Source organism: Phragmites australis, chromosome 4, assembly GCF_958298935.1.
Source record: "Phragmites australis chromosome 4, lpPhrAust1.1, whole genome shotgun sequence".
Taxonomy (NCBI): Eukaryota; Viridiplantae; Streptophyta; class Magnoliopsida; order Poales; family Poaceae; genus Phragmites; species Phragmites australis.
This window is the reverse complement of record NC_084924.1, coordinates 41,554,591-41,570,286: the sequence shown is the minus strand read 5'-3', so window position 1 is coordinate 41,570,286 and position 15,696 is coordinate 41,554,591. Positions and strand designations below refer to the sequence as shown.

The following is a 15,696-nucleotide window of genomic DNA, read 5'->3' as shown; positions in this document are numbered from 1 at the left end:
GGAGCTCAGGGAGAGGGATGTCAGGGAGAGAGGGAGCTCGAGCCAGCGTTGGGAGAGAGGCTCTAAAGATAGAGTTATAAAGATATTAATAGAATAGATGTGACTCGAATATAGAGGATCAAATATAAAAGGTCGGTAGGAACGTGCTAAAAAATAGGAGTAAAATCTGGTTGAGGAACTTTTAAATAGGAAGAATAAAAGATTAAATATGAGTAGTCGATTGAAGATGCTTTTACACCGCGGTGGCAATATGCAGTGTGGTGGCCGATCCGGTGGATCAGATCGGACGGGGAGCCTTCTGAAGAACAAGTGCTGCAAATTTGAGAACTTGCACACCTTATATAATGGAGGGAAACAAGTTGTCCAATCAAAATTTCTGCAAAATTGAGAGCTTGCACAGCTTGTCCAATCAAAGCTAGAAATGAGAAACAAAATTAACAGGAGACTAGCATCAGAACAGGGAGAGAGAATCAGCAGTGCATATGCCAAAAAAAAATCGATGGCGTGATCAAGAAACAGAGAGAAGCCAGACGAAGGCAAGAAGCACGGACGATTCAAGCCAGCCGTAGTGTCGCTCCCCCTCGCCGACGAGGTAGAAGATGTTCGGCGATCGGACGACCGAGGAGACGGTCCTCTCGTCGGGAGGGGAGGAGGAGGAGGAGGCAAACGGCAGGAAACGGGAGGCTGATAAGGGGAAGAAAACAAGCATGCCGCACCAGCAGACCGATGCGTTTCGCAGGGTCGCGAAGGAAAAGGAAAGAAAAGAAGTCGCGGCATGGTTGATGGTTCAGACTCACGTAGACTGCGCACCACCTTCCGAACCCAAATTTGGGAGCACGACATCGAGGATCGTTTGAACTCGCGCCACGGCCCAGTCCCATGAACAAGAGCGAACACATGAGCATACGGCTATCGTGCATACTGAGGTCGCATCAATGCGTGCTGCATCTGGAGCTGTTCACATCAGCCTCAGGAATCTGCCGAATGCTTTCCTGGACAAGAATGCCAGCCTGCTAGCATTAAATTTGTCCCCGGGTCGCTCGCGCGTTTCATGCATCGCGCGACGCAGTTTCAGTCCGGGCTGAATGGGCAATCGACATTCCGCCGCGCCGCGGGCCAAGCGTTAGACCACGGGGAACGCCATTGCCGGCTTTGGCATAGAGCGACCAGGTTGGCACCAGATTCTCTACAGTACTATAGAGGATCCGTAGGTTACCTCTACAGATATATTAGTGATTTTCAATGTACTCTGCAGATATATCAGTGACTATCAATACCCTCCACAATACTACAGAAGATCCATAGATTACCTCTACAGATATGTCAGTGACTTTTAATATACTCACAGATATATCAGTGACTATCAATACCCTCCACAGCGCTACAGGGGATCCGTAGGTTACCCCTCGAGGGCATCGGCTGGCCATGCAGCAGCAGGGAGGCATCCCAAAACGACACACACTGCCGCTACCCTTACTGAACACGAGCAAATCGTGTTTGCGCCGGGCGAGAGGTAACCACGTACACCAACTGCGCCGGCCCATGGTCAAGGGTACTGGCCAGGCCACGGCAGCCTACCAGACTACGGTTCCACAACACTACAGCACACATACCGTAATAAAAGAAACTTAAGCCAGAACCGCGAGAGAAAAGCAGCGACCGAAACTGCACGAGCAAACTAGCTACTGCCATAAAGAAACGTGACTGTCATCATCGACAAGGAGAAACATCACAGCAGGAAGAAACATGACTGTCATCATCGACAAGGTGAAACATCACAGCAGGAAGAAACGTTCAGCGCAATAAACAGGGTTCAGTTCTTGATGTTCTACTTGGGACTTAACATACAATACAACTGAGGATTTAAACGGTCCATGAAACTGACTAGCGACACTTCAGTTCTTGATCTTCTTCTTGGGCCTCAGCTGAAAGGAAAAAGGTAAAGGTAAGAGGTATTTCATTCAATCAGAAGAAGTATCAAGATATGCAACCCCGTGGGCTACCCTCAACTCGAAGGACATTCACATGTATGGTACAAAAATAAGCCACAGATCTAAAAACAAGATATAAAATCTAGTCATCAAAACATCATAATACCTCCCAAACGACTATCAGGCATTGGGTAGATGATGCAACTACACTAGAATCCTATCAACATGCAACTACAATCAAGGGTGCCAACTACACTGCAGGACAAAAGGCAAACTTTTATGAATAACTTCGGTTGAACTGAAGATTGCCAAATGGCAGGATAGAGAACAAGCACAGCACTAGCCTAGATACCAGTACAACACTTTTCAATGCAACAATGCTCACCTGGTTGCTGTGACCACACTTCTTCTTGCGGCAGTTGACAGCCCTTGGATGCAGGCGTGCATAGCATCTGCACACAAATGGTAACATATCAGGTCAATTGGTTAAAAGGACTTTCAGATTCTATAACTAGGACTATGAGTGAATACAGAGAGGAAAGTTGCAAATAGCATGCCAATAAAAAAGTGTGCCTCACAAGTCACAAGTTTAGCACATAAGATTGCTTCAAAGATCATGCAAGCAATTAATCTGTCCTACCAAAAACAAAATAATTCATAAGGGAAACAGCAAAAGGCTAAGTTATGTCATACATGATGTAAACATGAAAAAAGAGCAAAGAAAGAGAAGAAAACAAGCAACCTAACTTGCAGTGGAATACGGCAAGTAAATTGGCAAGTCAGACAGTAATTATGCCTCAAAGTTTTAGCTCATAAGGTCACTTCGCGCATCTAATTGATTCATCACTCCTGCCAACTTCTTTTATTTAAAAAAAAAACTCACCTCCACAAAGAACAAAATCCAATCTCAAGAGAGCACCAATACACCTAAAAAACCTCACAACAGGTGTGCACGGCGTACCTATACACCTCAAAAAGCCAAGTAAAATCATGTAACATACACATGAAAAAGGGGCAAGCGAACAGAGCACCAGGCTTGCACTAAAATACAGTAAACTAAACTGGCAAGTCAAGAGTAGTACCTCCATACCAATAAAAAAAAGAACCAAATTCAGGTCATGATAGGCATATGAATACACCTAAACAACCAAGCAACATTAGTTAAACAATACCACAGTAAACCGTACAGGGAAATGCCAGATATATTGACAGCTACAGTGAAGCGAAGATCCAGTCAATCAGGGGCTCTCAGTATAAAGGCCAAAGCTTTCCACATGGGAAGATCCATCAGATGAGATCCTCCCTACTCCCTTTTCACAATGCTCTTCAATCTCGCCACATCCTTCCATCTCATTCTTTTGATGAAGAACAATGTTTAACGAAAAATGAATTCTGCATTAGTTATTCACCAAGAGGAGACTTCACAAGGAACCACCGAGAGAGAAGAGCAATAAAGGAAGAGGGAAAATTACTCCTCCGGTCTTCGATTTCAGTGTGGTTAAAGCAAGAATTCATCATCAAGCCAGTAACTGTTGTCCCAAATGTAAGACACAGAAACAGCAAAAACAAAAGATGGGAAAATGCAACAAAACACAAGCTGCCAAATGATTGACTCGCTATTAAAAAGGGGGAAATGCTGCGCCTCTGAGAAAAAATGCAGAAATACACTGGAAGCCACATGTTCAGAGGTCGTCAGATATGCGTGGCATTACTTCAGTAGATGCTTTAGTTGGCAACTAAGGCAGGAATATTTTGAACTAAAAGAGTGCACCAACACGGGCAAAACCTTTATAGAATAAAATGGTGAAGGAAAGGTATTTGCTTTGACAAAAGCAGAGGAAATTATGTAGATTCAAGGTTCAATTCAATAAGGGTGTGCAAGGTTAGGTGAATCTGGTGGTGCCATGGGTGCATGCTGCAGTGGTTGATATGTATGCATTATAATTTTAAGGTGTGTGCACTCTGATAAGCTAATTATAATTTTACTTGTAACATTTCAATTGGGCTGACAATCAGCAAGGTTCGGATCACTAATCAGCAGGTCAGCGCACCCCACCTGCCCCAGCTTGCAGTTTTGAAGGGATCAAGCATACTGAGCTCGTTATTTACTTTTGAAAGCTTGTGAATGACTTTTTGATGCCACTAAAAGGTGGTGAAAATCGAACGCACAGCATTTGGGAAAAAAAAAGGTGGCACCTGAGCTTGTGGAATTGTACATTTAGAGCATGTACAATGAGGTGCTTATAGAAAAAACTGGTTTTTTTCTCAACTGCGCTAGCACAGGTGCTTAGACAGGTGCTTAGACAGAGGGCAAGATGCTTACTTAAGCATAACTACTTATATTAGTGCTAACAAGATAGTTAACCATGTTTAAGCACCTGTAGTCTTTGTTTGCATTAGAAATTACAATTTTTATATAGGTGCTTAACACTCTCTTTTCTTAAGCACCTAGCCATAAGCATCCAGCATTGTTTATGCTCTTACACAGCAAATTCCTTTCTATACTGTTCATTTCCTACTAGCGTTTAGAGCATAACTTTTTCCTTACACGAATCCGAATTCAACAAGCATAAGCCCATGTGACTAGTTATACATACTATTAATCGCGAAAAAAAAGTTACGCATACTATTTCCTTATATCACGCTCAGTTTCTAAGAATAATCAGCACCGCTACAATTGGATATGACATCTAATTGAAATATAATGGCTACGGAAGAGTAAATGGGGAGCGCGTGGGCGGTAGCTTACTTGCGGCAGATCATCTTGTCCTGGTTGTACTTGCGCGCGAGGGCCTGCAGCGAGGGCTCGATGATACCACCGCGGAGCCTGAGCACAAGGTGGAGCGTGGACTCCTTCTGGATGTTGTAGTCCGCCAGGGTGCGCCCGTCCTCCAGCTGCTTCCCGGCGAAGATCAGCCGCTGCTGGTCCGGCGGGATGCCTACGGACGAAACATGTAGAGCTGAGAAGAAAGTACGAGGCAGGAGGAGACGAAGGGGAGGAAGACGAAGCGGGGAGGTGCGCGTACCTTCCTTGTCCTGGATCTTGGCCTTGACATTGTCGATGGTGTCGCTGCTCTCGACCTCGAGGGTGATGGTCTTCCCCGTCAGCGTCTTCACGAAGATCTGCATCTCGCCCGCACTCCCGGACTCGCCCGCCCTGCGGATGTCCTCGCGGCGCCTGTGCTTGCTGCTGCGGCGGCGGCTTCTCCTCGTCCGTGGAGTGGGGCGGCGGCGGCGGCGCGTGCGGGGCCTTTTATACCGTGTCGTGGGGGCTCTTTAGGGTTTAGTCCGGATGGGTTGGTGAAACGGGCCGTTGGAATCTGAACGTTTTGCCCAGCTATGTCTCGCGGTCTTTTTAGTTTCAGCGCCTAGGCCGTGTTCCTCGGCCCTTTTGTTGGGCCGGTGGTTTTCATGTCTGGAACCTTTTTATTTTTACATTTTTAAATAAAAACTTGTAAATATATGTCACCTTTTAAAAAAATTGTAAATCTAGACTCACGTCACTCATTAGAAGGGTGTCAAGTAAAAGTAACAAAAAATATTGCATTTCAATGCTCTTAAAATTCAAAACACTATCGAAATAGACAAAAAATTCTTAAAAAATCTGTGATGCAGAGAATGCTATCATCTATCCTTAAAAAATTAGCTCAAACAATAACTTTGCAATGAGAAATAAAAATAAAATTTTATATTTTTATTTGAAATCTTTTAAAGAGTTGGATGATAGCATCCTCTACGCCACATAATTGTTTGAGAATTTTTAATGACTATTTTGATAATGTTTTCAATTTTGAGAGTATCAGAACCTATTTTTTTATTTTTAAATCTATCACCGTTGTAAAGACGACATGTGGTCTGTCGGCCTTTCAACATACGACAGGAGTTTAGATTTGTAATTTTTTAAAACAATATATATATTTTCAATTTTTATTTAAAAATATAAAAATAAAAAATCCTATATGTCTGGAGGCTGAACGACTGAGATTTGGCAAGTTGCTTCCTCTCAAAGAAAATTTCAAGATGCTTGACGATTCACCTAAAAAACCTGATGCCATGCAGTTTGGTGATGGAAAAAAATCTGACGCGAACAAATAATACGGCATTTCGAACGCGAAGCCACTTTTTATATTACACTAATTCCGGATCAGGAAAACTATATTCAGGACTAATTCCATGAGTTTAGCAATATACCTACTCCACTGACCGTGACGCTCTAACCAAGTCTGTCACCGGTTCACGAAATCGCCGAAAAGCATAGTATTCATACAAGCTTTTGAAATATCTTATGCGGTCCAGTTACGCTTGCAGGAGTCAGTCCACGCATACGGCGGACTCAGAATTTTTAACTTAGATAGGTATACCTACTTATCGCGCTAGTATAAGTATGGTAATTATATTCTATCTCGTTGTACCCAAGTCGTCGCTGTTGCACCATTTAAGTAAAATATTTGACTATGTAAAAAATAATATAACAAATATAAAAAAATATGAGCATGTGAGTATATGGTAATGCTAAGCATGCGAGCATATGAATAAATACAAAAAAATAGTACAATAAAAACATGACATAAATCTTTGCACATTGTGCTTGTTCTGAACTTCGGATAGGGTCATCAAGTATTTCTCCGGCTCCTCATGTCTGAGTCCTGACTCCTAAGAGGTATGGCTGATTTGTTGAATCCCCCTCCATAGTGGAGGCCCCTTACTTCTCATAGACTGACAACAACATCTAGCCACAAACCCACAATAGCAAAATAACAATCACACAGAGACTTGTATTTATGCCACCTGGGACTAACAGACTTGTTCTTTATCCTCATCTTATTTTTATTCTGAGCGGCTAATTGAGCAGCTGAACTACCATGAAAATTGAGGCACCTGCACTAAAGTTGTTTATACCTCCTTGGAGACTTGCTCTTCGGCACCCGATTTGAATCTAAAGAATGGACCTACTATGTTGGTTGCTATTGCTCATATCAATGAATAGATTGGAGGCACCTGATACTTTTAAGTTCTTGATATCTACTACTTTTACTAGTTATTTTTGGAGAAATGAATACACTCTGTTCTGGTTGAGTCGCCTAAGTAATGAAAATTGAAACAGAACAACCTTCACATGAATCTCTTGATAGGCCGCCCTGCCAAGCCATGCTTGCATCGTCGTGTTCGTGCCCAGCCATGCTCGTGCTTGCACCGCATCATTGTCGTCACCCTGCTAGCTCACGCCATCAAGAACTGCTTAGCTTGAGCCCGCGCTGCCACTGCCGCCCTTCTGGCTCAAGCTCGAGTCCACGCCCGTGCACGTGCCATCGCCGCCACCCTCTATTCTCACGGTCGATTGCTTGATGGGTCAATAGGGGTCAGCTGGTCAGGCACTCAGGTGGGCCACAGGTTCACGCCTCACGACCTCACAGGTCACTCGAGCAGTGCAGTTATCAGGTCGCAATACGTGGTCACCTGGATTGAAACGCGTGGACCATGGACCATGGTCCATGGAGCATTGGAGCGTGAGATGTGGCCGCGTCAATAGGCAAACTGTAGACCTGCAAAATATAACATATAAAAAAATTTGCATAAATTTTTTAATGTACATCTGTACACCTATACCCCTGAGTAGACCTGCCCCTGGTCCACACCTAATTTGATGATGGTTGTTGCATGAAGATGTCAAACCACGTGCGGGCGATCTATATAAGTAGAGCCATCGACATGATGCGCACTCCATGAAACACACCGATCACAACAAAAGCAAGTGATCGAGCAAGCTTCGTTGCAGTGCACACATAGCACACAGCAGGATAATCAAGAAGAGAAGAAGGGTTTTTTAGTCCTTCGATCGGCGAGATGGCGTGTCCTCCGATGCCACTGGTAGCCGCAGTCCTACGCACGGCGGTACAGAATATCATCGGTACATAAGAATATCATAATAGATTTTGTATAATATCTGTATATGTAGATGATCTGAATATCATCGGTACAGAAGAAGAAATAGAAGAAGCAAGTTCCTATTTGAAATAAAAGATTTGGGTAAAATCAAATTTTACTTAGGTCTGCAACTAGAGTGTGTGGTAGATGAAATCTTTGTACATTAGTCAAACTACACTCAGAAGGTGTTAGAGCGGTTTGATTTTGAAAAATTATTTCCCGCTAAAACCCTATGATCGAAAGGTCATTGCAAGCAGATCAAGATCCTTATAGACCTAGAGAAGAGAGGGAGGAAGTATTAGGACTGAAATTCCCATACTTAAGTGCAATATGTGCGCTGATATATCTAGCTAATTGCACTAGGGCAGACATAGCGTTTGCAATAAACCTACTTGCACGATACAGTTCAGAGCCCACTAAAAGATATTGGAAGAGCTTGAAGGATATTCTGCGTTACTTGCAAGGTAGCAAAGATCTTAGTCTGTTCTACAGAAAGAATCAGGACCCAAGTCTAGTTGGATACATAGATGTTGGGTACTTATCGGACCCACATACAGCGAAATTATAGACTAGCTATATTTTCTTATGTGGTGGAACTGTAATTTCTTGAAAATTGTTAAAGCGAAGTCTTATATCTACTTCGACGAACCACTCAAAAATAATAGCTCTATATGAAACCGCACGGGAATACGTATGGCTTAGAAGAGTGATCAATCATATCCAGCAGTCATATGATTTGAACACTACTTATACCCCTACCATTATTTATGAAGATAATATTACATATGTTGCACAAGTGCAATCAGGATATGTGAAAAACCAACTTAACAAAGCATATCAACCTTAAGTTCTTTTATGCTTATGAATTGCATAAGATGAACAAAATAAAGATAATGCATATCAAGTCATGTAAAAATCTTGATGTATCTACTTTTAAAAAATATGTTCGTGGTATTAGAGAGTTGCACATTTTATGTAAGAATTTTCACATAATACCATTATGAAGAATTAAATCTTAGTCAAAAAGATTAAGTATCTAAAGTTAATCATGAAGATTATTTGAAGCATTTTAGGTGAATTGTACTCTTTTTCTCTTAGATAATTTTTCCTAAAATTTCTCATGTTAAGATTTTTAATGGGGTAATTTGTCACCACGTCATGAGATATATACTCTTTCTCCTAATTTTCTCACTAGGTTTTGGAGGAGTTTTGACGAGACATATGCATTTTGCAAGAAGTGCTTAAGGAAGAATGTTAGAAAACCTAGAGTTTTACAATAGAATTTAGACTCGTCTCAATTTCTAAAGATTTGATCTTCTTGGAATAGATCTTTATCTCTTGGAGATTAATTTTATCTTTTAGAGGTTTTTGACGCTATATACGGGACAACTCCCTTTATTGTAAACACAAATAAATAAATAATAAACAATTTTTTTATTATATTATATCTTTTTTTTAATTATTCTCTCAAGAGATGCTGAATTACACTCAATAGCCACGGTTTCTCGATATTCGCGATCAACATGGGCTGCTCAATAGCAATAGGACTTTCCTAATGAGCCATTATTCTATCAGGTACTCATGACCATGCATGCAAATAATCACCCCACAGGAATATTTAAATGATCTTGCCATGCATGTAACCGCTGACTAGTGGGCCTGCTTAAAATACCATCACGTACAACTTAAGTGATCTGAGCCATATACTTCAGACTTTGAGCACCTGTTTTACTTTAGCACATGTGGATGTGTACACCTGCATCGGTTAACTTAATCACCAGACTCAAGTAACTATTTTGACTGTTTTTTGTGAGAGCGCCACCATCATGTACGAATCAGCAGGCCCTCTTAGATCGATCAATATATAGATATTACACAGGTCATGCATGTCTAACCCGTTCAAAACACCCGGTCATTTTTGTTGGTGATATACCCTAGAGGCGATCGAGTTTGCGGATTGGATCTGCTAATGGGCTTTAATATTGATTAAAGGTTCATTAGGGTTTAGAGTTATAATGGGCTTTAATGTTGATTAAAGGCCCATTAGCGTGCTCTATATAAGAATAGGCAGGGGTTAAGGCGTATTGAGTTTTTTCCGAAAAACAGATCTTGCCACCAAAAACCCTGGCCGCCTCTTATTCACGAACTCCCTTCGAAACCCTACCCGGGCGCTCGGTGCTAGCACACCGGCGCACGGCGATTCCATCCTTGTACCGTAGAGGCGCTGCTACTATTGCGGTGCTGATCTGCTCGAGGTACTCGGAACGTGCTCGGGACGAAGGTTGACGATCGACTACTTGACGCGCACGACGTTGGATTGGTCTGCTCCAACTCTTCTTCCGCTGCACTGCTCGTCAAGTGGTAACGATTCATGATCCCCTACTCGCATAGCTTCTTGGTTGAATACGGTGGAGAAAATTTATTTTGTACTAGCGTAGCCTATCCGTAACCCTTCAATTTTAGGATCTGAATCGTGGTATCACCATGAGGAAACTTAAGCTCTCAAAAGACAACTTAATTGTATCAAGTTAAAAAATCAGGGCACCTGTTGTATTTAATAGACAAGGAACCTGACTTTTCATGAGGGCAAAACCTCATCTTACATCTGGCTCTTGGTTTTTCACGCACACAATCCGCTCATCCTCCTAGTATGTTTTGGCTTTTCACACATAAAACCTCTCGTATCCTCTTAATATAAAGTGATGAGGAGTGTTCTTCTCTCTTACTCATCATATCCAAGTATTTCACTGAACTGAGAAGCGTCCTCACTCGCTATCAACATCGGAGAAGCGATATCTTAACGGGGGGCCGAAACCCTTTCACTGCACCAAGGTGAGTATCATATGGTTCCATTCGCGATTTAGTTAGAGTTTGTTAAATTTTCATTGTTTCGATATGCACAACTGATAGCACAACCTTGTTTCCGTCGTAGATCTGCAATGATGTTTCACAACAATCAGGAGGTGATAGGATAGGGTTGTCCCTATGACGGCTTCGATGGCGCAGATACTTGGCATCGACTTCAGTCCGGTGGACTTCATCTTCTTCACTGTTATGAAGGCCCCCTTCGTCAACCTTGTGTATGCCGTCAACCGCGTTCTCCATTCTGTTCTACCAGATGAAAACTTTTCATTGTTGTTCGTTAGAATAGAGACATTTTCATCAACTATAAGACATGCTTGAATGCTTATTTCTTGTTAAATCATGGCTGGCGGTTTGTTAGCAACATAATCTAGTTCTGGCTCATACGTGAGGTAGTCAAGGTGAAACCAGATTCGGATGACTACATGCTGCTAATTGAAGATGATATTTGGGTTGACATTATGCTGAAAGGCAGGAGGTTGAGATGATATATCATCTCATTTTTTTTAAAGATGGTGTCGATCGACCCAAGTTTGTTGATCACTTTTCATCTTTTTGGAAGAAGATGTCGCCATGATGTCAATCATTTCATCCTTTTGGAATATAGCGTTGATCGACCAATGATGTATAGATAGCTATGTTTATGTGTTCTGAACAATATGTGATTTGCATGTGTGTGACGTTCTTAACCTTTGTGATATATAAATGCATGTTTTTTGTGTTCTAAACAATGTGTGATCGATGTTATGAATAATATACGATCGATGTTCTGAATAATGTGTCAATGCGTTTAATTTGATAATCATAAAATGTGTATCTGTGTAACCTTTTCTCCTCTATAAGCAAATTTGCTTCCTATAGAGGGAAAAGTAGATACAAACAGTTTCTTTTAATAAAAATCTATCTGTGACCATGAACACAGACTGGTTTTTAAAAACCCGCATGTTACTCTTATTACTCATAGACAGGTTTAAATAAACACCGTTTGTGACTCTTACTACGCACAGACGATTATCTAGAAAATTCGTATGTGCGTAAGTGTATTACAAACAGTTCTGAAACCGTATGTAACAAGGTCGATATCATAGATATTTCTGCAGAGACGAAATATATAATCGTATGTGATAGGATTTAACATCCGTCTGTAATAGACTATTCTGGGGTAGTGTATGATACATTTCAAGACAGAAAAGGATAATTTATTAGATGCTATGCTTAAAAAATTGGTTTTCAAAGGTGTTAATTTAGTGTCCAAAGAAACTGAATCATTTGTCGTAAGTTTAGAAGAAAAGGGGAATGGGAATTATGTTTCTATCCATGAAGTTTATGGCAAATTCTGCATCAATTATGATGATAATATGATGCAAAATACATATATTTCAAAAGACATTGATGTCTAGTTTCCAAAGAGTCAAGAGGTGCGAGATTTAGATCTTCCTAGAGCAAATTATGGCACACGGACTGCATGTTGCACATGCTGTCCACGACGACACGCAGAGTTGATAAGCAAGGTAAATTCATGCATATTTTGCATATATAGAGGAATACCTGATGCCACATGGATATTCAAAGGTTTGGGAATATTTTCTTAACTTAATCAACTTGGATTTGGAAGATATTCAATCAAGGAAACTAAAGATATCACGAATTGATTTGCAGTCGGATTCGGACTGTCACCGCCAGACAGGCCCGAAGTAAAATTTCTATAACTCCCTCATACAAAGTTGATTTTGGCTGTATGAGTACTTGTTGGAAAGGCAACTCCAAGACGTTTCCAACGGATCCAACCCCATAGGCAGATTCATCATGTGCATGTCATAATGGTCAAATCAAATGTCAGTTTGTGGAGTCCAAGTTGGAGTCTTTAAGGGATGCCTGTGTGGCCTATATTCAAGGGCTAACGCTCTTGTATGGATTATACTTGTTTATTTCATGATTTCTATTGAGGGTTTGCTCTAGAATCAAAGTGGAGAGCACTTCACCCTCATCTACTTTGCTGAGAGTGTGATCAGGTTGTTGCCTGGGTGTGTTTCTTAGATCTAGCAAAATCCCTTCATCTGATCGTGGTGCTTTTGCGGTGCTACGAGTGGAAGAACTCATCTAGGGTTTTGATTACATCAATTTGTAGGCTAGTCACCTTGTTATCTTGCTGCTGCGTTCCATTGAGAGGAATCTGAGTTAAGCTGATTTGTTCCCGTTGTGAATTGCTATCATCTTGTCTCAATTGTTGATGTTGTTTCTTATCCCTATTGCTTGCTATAGTTGAGGGTTATTGCTGCTATTATTCTAGTTCCATTGCTACTCTCGATGCTCAGGGTGCTAGAGATAAATTTGAATTGCTAGCTGCTATCATCGTTGATCTACCGAACAATTTGTGGCTAAAATTCATAACTAGATTTTTTTTTTGCTTGCAATCCAATTGGGATAAAATTCAGGGATTGCTTGTGCTTATTGGTTAGTATCGTGAAAGATCGGGACAAATTCGTGCATCTTAGACATGTGCTTACCAGGTGGTATTAGATTCAGGTTGATCACGGCACATTATTTGGAAAATTATTTCTTGTTACAACATTTGTACAGTTGCTGATGGATCGCAATATTGCTCGCTATGAGAAGGATGCATCGCTGGCACCCAATGATTTGTTGTGCTACACACTCTGTCGGGTTGCATAAAAGTTATTCACTACTATTTTTGTGAGTTTAATAAGGTCCACTTTGCAAGTCAGCTCTTTGTTACTTTGCTATGTTTGCTCACAACTCTACATCCAAGGCCATATATATGATATGTATTGAAAGGGAGATTATGTTAGAATCAATCGTCAAGTTAAGGTAATATTTTCAATACATGGGTGCACTCATGCTGTCATATGTGATGTTATCCCTAGACATATGAATGTTTGCTCACTGATAATTGGAAAACCGTGGATGAAAAATCGTGATCAGATGCGAGACTCATTCCACAACGGTGTTGAGTTCTCTTTTGTCATGAATGGATAGATCCGTTACATTGAGAACCGTATAGTAGAACAATACTTTGCAGATCGCCGAAAGCGTGAATGTTTGCTTGGGATTGCTAAGGAGGAGGTAGCTGCGGGAGGGTAAAATTCTTTGTTAATCTCATGTCTCCTTAATCTGTAACATTAAATTGCAAGAAAACAAGCTACCCAATTTTTTCCACCAGATCTGTTAATCCAATGTCTCCTTAATCTAACAATTTAAGTGACGCAATATAAGCAATCACGAAAAATAAATGACAACTTAAACTCTCTAGAGTTTTGTAGACAACAAAATAACACATGATTCATTAGAGGCAATATCGATGGTACAATAAGAGCAAGTTTTCAAATGTTTAACCAAAAGAAGCAGAATACAACAAACTTCAACCTATGGTGTCTGGGATACATAAGTAGCCCTAGAGAATGTATATTTGTGTGTGTGAAAGTCAAAAGCACAGTGCATACTACACTGTAACCTGTACAGTGCCCGATACAATGTACCTAAGGGGAAAAACTATAATGCTCTTGCTTTACGTAATCGGACCCTCACTTTATTATAAAAATATCTAGGTATAGAGTTGATAGTCACTCCCTCATATATAAAAAGAGCCTAATACGGGTCAGGAAATCATCCTTCCGTTCATTTATTCACCTCTTTTTTTTTTTGTCTATTTCTCTTGGTTTATCTCTCCATCTCTCCGGTCTATTTAGAAGAAACTGGCATTGTTTTTTGTTTGCACAACAAAAACATCCTTTTTAATTTAAATTTGAATTCAGGTTAAACCACAGTTTCTCGGAATTGTTTAACTGCCACAAGGCAACCTAGTTTGTTTAGGCTGCTAATTTTCTAAAAAACAACCAAAACCCAGACCGCCACATTGCTCAAATGGGTTCCTTGTTTAAGTAGTGAAAACTCTACCCTTATGTTCCAAAATCTAATGCAATTCAGGTGCTTTAAAAATATGCACGACATTGATGCAAAATCAGGTTACTATAAAATCATAAGAATATCTAGCATGGCTAGCACTAAAGATCAAGCTGGTACTAAAGATCGGAATGAATCGAGGAGGAACTTGCATTGCTTGTGTTGCAATGGGAAAGAGCTTCGCCTCACTCAGTTTTCAATTGATGCTCATACACAACACCACCTGGCATATTATTTTAGTAAACCAAAAGTAGCAATGCTAATAAGCGAGAAACAAAAGTAGCACTTCAATCTCATAGAAGATAGAACAATAGGCAAACATGATGGTTAGGGCTTTGCGGTGTGCACGTGGTAGGGGCAGATGCGATTTCAAACTTTTGATAGATGTTTTTGGAGATCAGGGATGGAGAGGGACCATACAGAACTAGCCGTTTTTTAATTTCCTTTCATTGTTTATCTTTTATTTTTTCCTACACTAGAAATTAAGGGAGTTGCTGAATTAATCTATTTAATTTATTTTTCCTTTTACGTAGTTTATAGATTAGAAATTTTGATTCAGTAATACTGACAAACTTCAATAATTTGCTGAATTAATCCATTTAATTTATTTTTCCTTTTATATGTAGTTTATAGATTAAATTTTTTTATTCAATAATATTGACAAACTTCAATAATTTGTACGAACATGTTCAACATATTGTATATGAATTATTGAAAACTTAAATTTACCTATTGAATAGTACATGGAAGTTGTTGATTTTTTTAAACAAAATATATGCAATATAGATATTGTTTTGTGACGTCAATTCTGAAGTTCAGACAAAATTGATAGGAGAGAAAAATAGGTTTGAAGCTAGAAATTGGACCCCGCTAATGCGACGGGTCGCGCTAGAGCAAAGCGCATGACCTGTAAGTCTGTCACCGCACACATTCCGCAGGCACTCCCACGATACAGAATGTGCGATGAACGACATCCACCTATTCCTTAACACTGTCATAGATAGGCTAGATTTAGGCAACAAGGTTATTCATGCGTGTGCAAACCACAAGAGACGAC

At 40.5% G+C, this 15,696-nt stretch overlaps 1 protein-coding gene and 1 non-coding gene across 2 annotated transcripts; both read right to left on the bottom strand.

The window, feature by feature from the left end:
* Nucleotides 1–1,737: 1,737 nt before the first annotated feature.
* On the bottom strand, nt 1,738–5,176 carry LOC133916574 (ubiquitin-ribosomal protein eL40z fusion protein). Its single transcript, XM_062360308.1, has 4 exons — nt 4,958–5,176; nt 4,681–4,870; nt 2,317–2,383; nt 1,738–1,925 (listed from the first exon to the last, which is right to left on the bottom strand). Exons 1-4 carry the CDS (start codon nt 5,058–5,060, stop codon nt 1,896–1,898), a joined length of 390 nt encoding a protein of 129 aa, XP_062216292.1. The 5' UTR covers nt 5,061–5,176; the 3' UTR covers nt 1,738–1,895.
* LOC133917180 (small nucleolar RNA Z266) lies at nt 2,701–2,789 on the bottom strand. Its single transcript, XR_009909590.1, has one exon. It is a non-coding gene; the product is annotated as a small nucleolar RNA Z266 (small nucleolar RNA).
* Nucleotides 5,177–15,696: the final 10,520 nt, after the last annotated feature.

Bases quoted from the DNA above. Each gene is read 5' to 3' on its own strand.
- LOC133916574 (XM_062360308.1), bottom strand. From the start codon at position 5,060: ATGCAGATCTTCGTGAAGACGCTGACGGGGAAGACCATCACCCTCGAG. The intron at 4,871-4,957 runs GTACGCGCACCT...TTTCGTCCGTAG, and splicing joins CAAGATCCAGGACAAGGAAG to GCATCCCGCCGGACCAGCAG. The intron at 1,926-2,316 runs GTGAGCATTGTT...TTTTCCTTTCAG, and splicing joins AGTGTGGTCACAGCAACCAG to CTGAGGCCCAAGAAGAAGAT.